Source organism: Jaculus jaculus, chromosome 3, assembly GCF_020740685.1.
Source record: "Jaculus jaculus isolate mJacJac1 chromosome 3, mJacJac1.mat.Y.cur, whole genome shotgun sequence".
In the NCBI taxonomy this organism is placed as follows: domain Eukaryota; kingdom Metazoa; phylum Chordata; class Mammalia; order Rodentia; family Dipodidae; genus Jaculus; species Jaculus jaculus.
In genome coordinates this window covers 157,798,347-157,810,416 of record NC_059104.1, presented here as the reverse complement: position 1 = coordinate 157,810,416, position 12,070 = coordinate 157,798,347, and the positions used below count along the sequence as shown (strand labels likewise).

General features: G+C 42.9%; 1 protein-coding gene across 4 annotated transcripts in view; it reads left to right on the top strand.

Annotated features, from left to right (window-relative positions):
• Nucleotides 1-6,096, top strand: part of Ccdc83 (coiled-coil domain containing 83) — a 46,236-nt gene extending 40,140 nt beyond the window's left edge. For all 4 annotated transcript variants that reach the window (XM_045145995.1, XM_045145996.1, XM_045145994.1 and 1 more), the window contains 3 exons: nucleotides 3,472-3,548; nucleotides 4,662-4,837; nucleotides 5,880-6,096. In XM_045145995.1, the coding sequence (XP_045001930.1) occupies nucleotides 3,472-3,548; nucleotides 4,662-4,837; nucleotides 5,880-6,041 (415 nt within the window). In that variant the 3' untranslated portion in view covers nucleotides 6,042-6,096. The remainder of the gene's footprint in view (nucleotides 1-3,471; nucleotides 3,549-4,661; nucleotides 4,838-5,879) is intronic.
• The last annotated feature ends 5,974 nt before the right edge of the window (nucleotides 6,097-12,070 follow it).

Sequence of the window (12,070 nt, the reverse complement as noted above, 5' to 3'; positions counted from 1 at the left end):
TAGGTAAACCTTAAGAAGGTCCACCTTCCAACTGCCAGCTCCCTTGTGGTTGGAGCAGCCCAGTCTAGTTGATTTGATGTGGTGTTGTGACAAATATATCCTGCTAATGATTATAACAAAGTGAATTCTTTCATTGGTCACAGACTGCTTAGCAAGGACAGGAAGGAAGAGGTGGCCCTTCTCTTCCAGTGCTAGGGATGAAGTTGAGGGCCTCCTGCAAGCCAGGCAAATGCTCTGCTACTGATCTCCACCCCCAGCCCAAATGTGAAACATTTCACTGGAAATATCCTAAAGTTGTTTTCTATGATGTATGCAAACCCCACCCTCTGCAGTCACACCTAAACTCTTCAGTAAGATCTACATTGTTCATGGGGGGGGGGGGGGAATGTCAGTGTCTCTGGATATTCCCTCCCACCCTGTGGCTTTTACATTCTTTCTGCTCCCTCTTCCACAAAACTTCCTGAGCCTTGGTAGGTGTACTTTAAGCCTACTTCGGTGTTGAGCTCTCAGCAGCTTCTGGATTTCTGCATTTTGAGTATCCTCAGTGTCCATCTCCATCACCCTGGCCCAGGTTGTCAGGCTCGCCATAGAAGCAGCACTCTTGCTCATCCACCAAGTTCCTCTGTGGGGTCACCGGGGTCCTAGATGCTGTGCCAAGGGTGGTTCATCTTCTGCCAGGGACTCAGCTGTCTATTCTTATCTTGTTGATAGGTTTTGGTTGTCCTCAGTTCTCACTGCTTTCTGGAGCTCACAGGCCCCCAACACACCGTGGCCCTCCCCTGCATAGAGTGCTTTCTTTCTTTCTTTTTTTTTCTTTTTGAGACAAGGTCTTGCTCAGGCTGGCTTTGCACTCAAAATCCTCCTGCCACTACCTCTTGACTTTTTAAGTACTCAGAATAAAGGTGTGAGCCACCTGGCTAAGACTAGTTTTCTTTTTTGAGTTCTTAGTCTTGTTTCAGAGTTGGAAAAGTTGAAATCAGAATATATTGATAGGGGCTGGAGGGATGGCTTAGCAGTTAAGGCATTTGCCTGCAAAGCCAAAAGACCCAGGTTAAAATCTCATAAGCCAGATGTACAAGGGGGTGCATATGTCTGGAGTTCATTTACAGTGGCTGGAGGCTCTGGCATACCCTCTCTCTCTCTCTCTCTCTCTCAAATAAATAAAATATTTTAAAAATATGTCGATAGAGTGTTCTTTTTTTTGTAAACTACAATTTTATTGACAATATTTATACACATATGTAATGTTCATTTGTTCATTTTTGTTTATTTATTTGAGAGTAACAGAGAAAGAGGCAGATACAGAAAGAGAGAATGGGCACACCAGGGCCTCCAGCCACTGCAAGCAGACTCCAGATGCGTGCGCCCCCTTGTGCATCTGGCTAACATGGGTCCTGGGGAATCGAGCCTCAAACTGGAGTCCTTAGGCTTCACAGGCAAGCGCTTAACCGCTAAGCCATCTCTGCAGCCTGATAGTGTGTTATTTCTAAGATCCAGGCTAAGGGTCCCTGCTATTTGCTTCCATGGAACCTTGTCTTTTCCCCTGTGTCAGTTCTGTCATTCATATTTTGTGACTGCTTTCTTCAGAGAATGCATCAGAAAGACATGCACAGAAAGAAAATGGGTGAACCTTCAATATCTGTTGGCTGTCTTATTGACAAAGAATGAGGGTATTCACTTTCTTGTATCCATTCCCAAGTCAAAGAAATACAGTACATACGGTCTGTTGTACAGATAGTTCTCCTTTCTCACTGAGAACTCAGTCCTGCTTAATCTAAGAGCACAGTGAGAAAGAGAAATGAACTGTTCCCCTACGACACAGAAAAGGCTGTTTTCCTATTTGGGTGAGGACTCGGGTGTTCTGATTAATAGTTCCGACATTTCCCATGCATGCCTCCTCCAGCTTTTTCCCATCCCAAGTAACCGTGAACATCATAGTGTTCGTTGAGACACTGAGGTATCCAGATGATGCAAGTGTCAATCTGAGGTGACTTCTTGGGACTCCAGTGCCACAGGGCTGACATGAAGTGAGCTAACACCTAACACTAAATATAGTGCCATATTAAAACTGTTTTCTTTATCATTAAATATTGACTTTTGAGCAGGAGAGATGGCTTAGAGGTTAAGGCACATGCCTGCAAAGCCTAAGGACCCAGGTCTGATTCTCCAGGTCCCACATAAGCCAGATGCACATGGTGGTACATGAGTCTGGGGTTTGTTTTCAGTGGCACACCCATTCTCACTCTCTATTTCTCTCTCTCTCTCTCTCTCTCAGTATCTAATAAATAAATAAAAATAAATCTTTAAGAAAATATTGACTTTTGCTGTCCTGAAGTGGTAGAGAAGTAACAATAAGTAGTTAAAAGAGAAAGCACATTTATGAAGGTTATGCCATTTAGTATGATCTTAATTATTTATTATGATACAACCAGAGAAGCATCCTGTAGCTGAAAACATGGATCAGAGCTCTGGATGAGCTACATGTAACAGTGATCTTTACTGTCTTGAGGGATTGTGTATCTATAAATACTGCACATGGTTACTCTCTTTGCTAGAGCCATGTGTGTCTAGATCGCAACTTACAAGTGTTCTTTAAATAACTTCATCCAGAGAAGTGGTCTTGAATGTTGATCTGCTAAGCAGGTGTTGTTTGCACACCTAAGGGTCCAATTGTTTCAGGTTCTTATCAAAAGGCAGACCACATGGAAATGACAAACCCAGTTTTCAAGGCATTCTCTTTTCTTTCATTCCTCCCTCCCTGCCCTCTATTCTCCTATTCCTCCTACCCCTTTGTGTGTGTGTGGTGCTGGGTATTGAACCTAGGGCCTCACATAGTAGGCAAGTACTCTATCTCTGAGATACACTCCCAGCCCAAGACAACATATTTTCTTACTGAAAACTCCGTGGGCATTCTGACAAGCAGAGCGCAGAGTGGAGAGAGCTGGAGAGGCATGCGCACCCCAGTCCCCTGGGAGGGGCTGAAACACCACTCAGTGAAAGCCAGGACCCAGTGCCACCTTGGAGTCAAACTGCTCTCTCATTTTCTCTTCTGTGGAACCACCTCTTAAAGACGCTGCATTTCCTTACTACAACAGGGCAAAGTGGAATTATTCTGACTTTCATTTCTGGGGCTTTTCCCTGTCTTGGAGTGCTCTCCCCTGGTTCCCAGCACCTTCCCTGGTGAATTTCTGTTTCTTCAGGCCTCAGCTCAGGTTTCCTCTCCTCTAGGCTGGCTCGGGGTGCTTCTCTTTGCTCCCCCGCATTCTCATACTATGCTACTTACCCATCATGCTGGAAATTGTCATTTTTAAATGCTACAATACCTTTTACCATTCCAACAGACCTTATGCTCTTCAAGCATAAAAACTGTGTCCTTTTTTAATCTGTCTCCAATACTCTGGAGAGAAATGTGCACTGGTGCCCAAGTAGTATTTATTGACTGACAAAATGTTTTCTTATTTTTTCCTTTAGGCAACTATTTCTTACTCAAGCCACCGGGCAGGAAGTGCAAGCTGAGAAGCCTACAGAGTTGCAAAAGATATATAAAGGTGTCCCTTTACTACAGAGTTTTGGCTTGATTTAACTAGCAACTCTCTGAGCCCTGTGCTGGCCAGGCGTGGGCGCTGTGGAAGGGGTAGAGGACACGGCTCCTCTACACACCTCTTGTGATGCTTGTCCTAGGCGTTCTCCTGTCTCTCACCCCTTTCTTTTATTTCCTTTTCCTTCCCTCTCTTTCCCTTACCTCCTTCCCTCCATCCCCCTTCTTTATCCAGGTCTTTCTTTATAACCCTGACTTACCTTCCTCCTCCTGTTTCGGCCTCTGAAGGGCTGTCATTACAGGTGCACACCGCTACGCCAGGCTTCTAACCTCGTTCGCTGACCAAGCTCCCCGTGTTTTACGATGAATTAAGTCGATCTCATGAAGAGTGATAGAGTGCTGAGTGCTGCCTACGCTGACATAGTCTGGGTCCCAATTCCCCCAGCCAAAACACCAGCACACACATCGGTTAACAGCTTAGTTACTTCAAATGGGGCTCCCTCTTACTGTATCCCCTAAATTCTACATTTTATTTTCCTTCCTTTCTTTCTTTTATGTGGTGGTAGCAGTGGCATTGGGAATTGAACCCAGGTCCTCACACACACTAAGCAACATGATACCCAAGCTAGACAATAGCACCAAATTGTACACCTCTGTGTGTGTGTGTGTGTGTGTGTGTGTGTGTGTGTGTGTGTGCGTGTGCACGTGCACAAGTGCATGTGCATATGGATGTGCGTGCATGTGAAGGCCAGAGGATAACCTTCAGTGTCATTTCTTAAGCTCTGTAAGCCTTTTTCATTGAAACAGAGTCTTTCACTGGACCAGAACTCACCAAGTAGACTAGATAGGCTGGCTAGTGAATGCCAGTGGTCCATATGTCTCTGCCACCCCAGTGCTGGGTTTACAATACACATTATTTCATCTGGATAATTTTATGTCGGTTCTGGAGATTGAACTCAGGTCTCCATGCTTGCAAGACAAGTACTTTACCAACTGAGCTATCTTGCCATCCCCAAAATTTACATGTCTAAGTTCAGAGTCTTTTCAAAGTAAAGGTGTGACGAAAGATGTATCACATTTTTATATGCCAAAATGTATATGTGTTTCTTTGCTTTCATTTCAGAAGAGGAGTCAAATTTGCAACCTGTAGAAAGAGACAGAGGGAAAAGGTGGAGCTTATGTGAGAGCATCCACAAAGACAGCATCCAAGATGCCCATCCCCTAAATTTAGACCAGGAAGATGGCTCATGCACAGAGTTTATGAAGAATTTACTACATGAAGATGAACAAGACTTCAAGGTAAGACTCATGAGCTGACTACAACTTTAAATGCTGGTTTATTTACTAAGAAAACCTAAAGTATGAATATTGAAAAATCTACTTGTTATTCTTAGTAACATTGGCTCACCTTTCACAGCTCATTGTGTGCTCTCACCACTCATATTCTTAACCAATTTGCTGAAAGATTCACTTACAGTCTTCTATTACTAGTATAGAATATGTGGTTGTTTGATTCAGGTGTGCCCCATAAACTTAGGCGTTCTGGATGCTAGGTTCCCCAGCTGATGGCAATTGGAAATTGAAGCCTCCTGGAGGTGGTGTACTGTTGGGGACAGGCTTATGGGTGTTATAGCCAGTTTCCTCATGCCAGTGTTTGGCACACTCTCCTGTTGCTATTGTCCACCTGATGTTGGCCAGGATGTGATGTCTACCCTCTGCTCATGCCATCATTTCCCTGTCATCATGGAGCTTCCCCCTCAAGCCTGTAAGCCAAAACAAACCTCCTTTTTTCCCACAAGTTGCTGTTGCTCGGTTGATTTCTACCAGCAATGTGAACCTGACTGCAACAGAATGTAAGGCATCTAAAGCTACATAATAATGTATCCCTAAACCTAGTAGCTTAGAGCCATGATTTTAATTTTCTTTCAGGACTCCTGTGGCTGGGAATTGAGTGAGAGCTCCACTGGACAGTTCTCACTTGGGCAGCTGCATATGTATGTAAGATAGTGTGGTGGTTTGATTCAGGTGTCCCCCATAAACTTAGATGTTGTGAGTGCTAGGTTCCTCAACTGATGTCAACTGGAAATTTAAGCCTCCTAGAGGTGGTATATTGTTGGGGACAGGCTTATGGATGTTATAGCCAGTGTCCCCTTGCCAGTGTTTGGCACACTATCCTGTTGCTATTGTGTACCTTATGTTGGCCAGGGGGTGATGTTATCCAGCATTCATACAATCAGGAAGGCAGTAATGAAATCAGCGTGGTAAAGGGCAGCAAGACTAAAGAAGACCTAATATATCAAAGCTAACTCACCCAGTAACCTCTCCACTTGTTTTTCCACAGGATCATGTCAACTTGGGCCCGTTGGCAGTGAAACTCATGTGTGTGGACAGCAAGAAGATGCCCATTCATTTTCAAGAAAAGGAAATTGTTATGAAATTCTATGAGGATGTCGGGAGTCCAGAAAGTTATATCACATATAAGATGATGAAGTCTTTTCTCTGAGACTAACACTACAAAGTGAAAACATCTTTTCCTTATAAATTCTTTGTGAATTGAAGTATACAAGCTGCCCATTTTATTTAGACTTTGGTTCATTTAATTTTCAAAACCCTTATTTCCAAAAGTCATAATTACCTTTAAAATCAACATTTCTGGTATTCAGCTATCCATTTATTTTCATGGTAGAAGTGACAAAAAGGAGAGCACACTTAAAAAAAAATCTTTGTTAGCTGGGCATGGTGGGACACGCCTTTAATCCCAGCACTTGGGAGGCAGAGGTAGGAGGATTGCCATGAGTTCGAGGCCACCTGAGATTAGAGTGCATTCCAGGTCAGCCTGGGCCAGAGTGAGACCCTACCTCAAAAAACCAAAACACAAAACAAAACAAAAAATCATTGTGTAGATGTGTGAATAGATGTATATGTGCCATTGGCACATGTCTGGTGGCTAGGAGACCACCTCAGGTGTCAGTTATGGCTTTCTACCTTGTTTGAGGCAAGATCTTCTTTCACCCCTGTGTATATCAGAGGATTCTCTTGTTTCTGCCTCCCATCTTTCTGTAGGAGAGCTGGGATTACAGGTACACAATACAGGGTTCAGCTGTACATGAGTCTTGGGGCTCTGAACTTAGTTTGTCACAATTGCTTAGGAAGCAATTTTACCCACTGAGCCATTGCCCTAGCCCTGTTTTTTTTTTTTTTTAATTTATTTATTTGAGAGCGACAGACACAGAGAGAAAGACAGATAGAGGGAGAGAGAGAGAATGGGCGAGCCAGGGCTTCCAGCCTCTGCAAACGAACTCCAGATGCGTGTGCCCCCTTGTGCATCAGGCTAACGTGGGACCTGGGGAACCGAGCCTCGAACCGGGGTCCTTAGGCTTCACAGGTAAGCACTTAACCGCTAAGCCATCTCTCCAGCCCCCTACCCCTGTTTTTTATTTAAATATTCAAAAGCAAGATGGGGGTTTCAGAGCAGATGCTGAGGTTCCTTCTATGTATGCACTTTTCCCTTCAAGGTACTGAATGATAGACGCATATCATTCAAACTTACAAGGAGTAGCAAAAAAATAAAAATAAAAACAAGTAATTTAAAGATGGTAATTTCCTATGTAAAAATATTCCACCAGCAGGATGATCTCTTCCACCTCACTCCAGCAGCCATCTCAAGTCCCCATGCAAAGCAATTACCACTTCCCCATTGCGGGCACTACAGTCCAAAGACACTAAGATGTGAATGTGACAGCAGCACTCCTTTGAATTCCCAAGACCACATATATGTAATCCCTGTGTCACATTCTGGAATCCTTGTTTAACAATGGTAGACATTACCAGCCTTGTGAGTAGGAGCAATGTGCCATACCGTCTGCCTGAAGCGTGTTCCTGTTCCTGGTCCTTCAGTCTCAAGTGCTGCTGACATGACATAATCCACAGTTATTGTAGACATCAAGATATTGCTGATACTTCTGGACACTGTGCATGAAGGGAGTTCCACTGTCTACTGAATGAATACCTTTAAGCTTCCTATACTTCAGGCTCCATCGTGCTCAGTGCTTCCTGCCCCTTCCTACTCTGCCAACCCTTCCACATGTCCCCCAACTGCCAAGCAAATGCCAAGGATGGAGAATTCCTTTATTGTTTGGCCTAGACTGGTGTCTGGTTCCTCCTGCAGAGGCTTGATTCTGTACCCTCTTCAAGCAGATGGTGCATATTCTTCTATTCCTCCCAGTCTGCAGAGCCCATGTTTTCTACAACGCTGCCTCTTCCACAACTCTATTCTTCCACTCTTACATAAAAATACTCCTTTGAAGTTCTGCATAAGTACCACTTTCAATCATCAACATTTTCTATCATTTGCTAAGTCTCCTTGTCACCATCTTCCATAATCCTGAACTTGGCACCAGGCCTGTGTGTCAGCAGCACATATGCTAAAAACTGGCACTGATTCACTGGCTTCCTTTCCATTCTACTCCAAGCCCTACCAAATCCATCTATTGAGATGTCTATTGGCCACTTATATGTAGAAAACTATAGGATATAAGAGTCTTCTTTTTGACCATTGTAGGCTAATTCTCTCCTTCTCTTTGTATCCCAGTGGCTGACTGATGATCTCCCAGGCCTTCTAACTTCCAATAGCTTATTATTATTAAAGATTTATTTATTTATTAGAGAGAGAGAAAATGGGTGTGCCAGGGGCCCCAGCCACTGCAAATGAACTCTAGACACATGGTGCTACCATGTGCATCTGGCTTACATGGGACCTGGAGAATTGAACCTGGGTCCTTAGGCTTTGCAGGCATGCGCCAAAACCACTAAGCCATCTCTCCAGGCCCCAACAGGTTTTTTTTTAATTGCTTGTTTGATACAAGGTCTCACTGTGTAACCCAAGCTGGTCTCTTGAATCTCCTGCCTCAACCTCCCCGTAAGCACTGGGATTACAGATATATTCAACCATACTTGGCCGAAGAGCCACCCCACTTTCACCCCAGCATGGATTCTGTCAGGAGATGAGTACAGGGAGAAGTGTGAGAGTCCCACCCCAGCTGCAGCTGTTTTCCTCTGGGGCATGTCAGTTAGCAGGGTCCTTACACCAAAGACCACAGCTCCATTTGGGATGTGGCTCACCTAGTAGAGCTTATCTCCAGGTTTGGTAACTGCTCCCTGCCTTTGTCCCTTCAGGCTAGAAGCAGCTGCACTTTCTAGCAGTTGCTTTATCAAGGGAATTTCACCACCATCTTTTCATTCTTCTGTAACCCCACTCACACCTTTGTACATACTCTCTCTGTTAAACTTCCCTTAAGAAACATGTCTGAAAATGCCCGTTCTTTTCATATGTACATAAAATATTTGCAAAATAAGCTACAGGCAGACCATCCAATACTTTTCAAGAACTCGTGGAAAAGTTTTAATTGAAGACAAATCCACCATACCAATACTCATGGGATCCAGCTAAAGTAGTGCTTATGGGGAAATGGTAAATGAAGGTAAAGAAATCAGTAATTTTAAGGTTTTGCCAAAAGGTCTAAAAAAAAAAAAAAAAAAACCAAAAACATAAAGTAGAAAATACTCTGAAATAAATAAATGAATATTTTAAAGGGGTGGGAAGAAGGCCTCTACGGGTGAAAGGCATTTTCTTACAAAGCCTGATGGCCTCAGTTTGATTACCCTGTACCCATATAAAACCAAATGCACAAAATGGTACAAGTGTCTGTTGTTCATATGCAGTAACAGGAGGCCCTGGCATGCCCATTCTCCATTCTCTCCCTCTCCTTTCTCTCTCACATATTAAAAAATAAAGCCTAATAAAAGCAAAAATCCACAAAGCCAAAAGTTGGTTCTTTGAGAGAGAACACAAAAACTACGAAAAGCCAGATGTGGTGGTGCACACCTTTAATTCCAGCACTCAGGTGGCAGAAGTAGAATTGCTATGAGTCCGAGATCAGCCTGAGACTACATAGTGAGTTCCAGGTCAGCCAGAGACCCTACCTCAAAAAACAAAACAAAATATATGAAATATCACCAATAATTTTACAGATATTAAAACAATAATACAAAGAAAAACACCTTCCCAATAAATCTGACAATATAGAAAACCATTTCTGATTAGGAGGAAACAATCCTAATCTTATCTGTTAGAGAAATCAAGTTTAACGTGTTTATGTACAGGGAATATTTCAAACAGATGACCGCATGGTAAGTTTTTGAAATATTTCAGAAAGAAATTACACCACACATACACAAACTCAGAAAATAAGAAAAATACTTTCAAATTATTCTGAGTCAATATAATTCTGATATCAGTACAATAGTAGTATTTCATTACAAAATAAAATTATAAGCTAGTATATCTCATGAACATAAATGTAAAACACTAACCTATGAAAAGAACGGGGATGGGGGCTGGAGAGATGGCTTAGTGGTTAAGGTGTTTGCCTACAAAGCCAAAGGACTTGGGTTTGATTCCCCAGGACCCACATAAACCAGATGCACAAAGTGGCACATGCGTCTAGAATTTGCAGTGTCTGGAGGCCCTGGCATGCTCATTCTCTCTCTCTCTTTCTGCCTCTTTCTCTCTCAAAATAAAATAAAAAGAAGGGCTAGAGAAATGGCTTAGTGATTAAGGTGCTTGCCTGTGAAGACTAAGGACCCAGGTTCAATTCTCCAGGTCCCACATAAGCCAGATACACATGGTGGTGCATGCATCTGGAGTTTGTTTGCAGTGGTTAGAGGCCCTATGCACCCATTCTCACTCTTTCCCCCCATCTTTCTGTCTCAAATAAGTAAATAAAAATAAATCTTTAAAAAAAAGAAAACAACAGGGGTTACTTTTACATTGGATAATGACTAGGATGAAATATGAAGTTTTCTGGAAATCTTGATGTGAGTAATAGTTGACATGGATGTGTTCACCATGTTAATTAAACATTTATTCATCAGGCAGAATAAGAGTTAAGTATTTGGATACACATACACATAGGTTCTTTTCATAGATTAGTGTTTTACAACTATGTTTATGAGATACACTGGCTTATAATTTTATTTTCTTATAATGATATAATAGTATTGATTTACTGATATTAGAATGATATTGGCTCATTTTCTGAGTTTGTATATGTTTGTTGTATATGTGTGTGTGTGTATATATATATGTAATATGCATATTATATATATACATATATGTATATATCTTTGAGGTGGGGTCTCACTGTAGCCCAGGCTGACCCAAAACTCACTATGTAGTCTCACTCTAGTCCAGGCTGACCTGAAACTCAGTATGTAGTCTCAGGATGGCATATAACTCATGGCCATCCTCCTCCTTCTGCCTCCCAAGTTCTGGGATTAAAGGCATGCACCACCATCCTTGGCTTGGATATATTTTTATACTTCAAAAAAATTTCAAAATATTGTCCCTCAAATGTCCATTGCCTAACTTATTGCATAAAGTGAAGGCCATGATTATTAGGTCCTCTGGTGGAAGGGTAGCAAGTATGTTTCCTGACAGGGAGGCAAAACACCTTTCTAGGTAGTCCTTCACAGGTCAACAGAATGGGGAGCCAGAGGTCAATTTGCCAGTATTCATTTTAAGAAAGTTTACAGGTTACTTTACTCATTGCTATGACCAAAACCTGACAAGCAGCGGCTGATGGAAGGAAAGGGATTACTCTGCCGTACCGTTTCTAGAGGATCCATTTCTTTGTGGCAGGAAAAGCACAGTGGCAGGAGCAGACCAGCAGGTCACACAGAATGAGGAGTGGAGCTGGGCTATGAAAGCTTAAGGCTGCCCACGATGCCGTACTTCCTCCTCCAGGCTCCACTGCCTTCACAACCAGCACCACCAGCTGCAGGCCAAGTGCTCAAACACATACACCAGTGTGGGCCATTTCACATTTAAACTACAACAAAAAGGTACATTTTCATAGGTAAGATTGTTTTCTTAGGCTTAGTGGTTAAGGCGCTTTCCTGCGAAGCCTAAGGACCCATGTTCAACTCTCCAGATCCCAAGTAAGCCAGATGCACAAAGGTGAGGCAAACACAAGGTCACGCATGCCCACTAGGTGGTGCAAACATCTGGGAATTTGATTGCAATGGCTGAGGGCCTGGTGTGCCAATTCTCTCTCTCTCTCTCTCTGAAATTAAAAAAACAAAAAAATAAAATAAATTGACTTCCCACCAGGATAAATCCAACACTTTCAAATCAGCAATAAAGGAAGTGATTTCTGTAAGCCAGCAGAATTATTTTTCTCTTGGTTGGGAAATTCAGACCAAGTGATTTAATGTAGCAGGATTCCTGTGAGTTGTGTTCACATGACATAACTTGTGCCCCTGTGACGTGACTGATACCTTGTTTACTCTCAAGATGACAGAGTCCAAAAGCAACAGCGCCTGGGGCTGAGGCCATAGCTCCATGCAGAGGAGCACAAGGCTTGCTTCAGTGTGCAGTGCTGCACAGGTGGACACATGGACACACACAGCCCTTGTTAAAGCAGAAATAAAGTGCTAATGACCTCTGGATTTGTAGAATAGTAGCACCTGCCG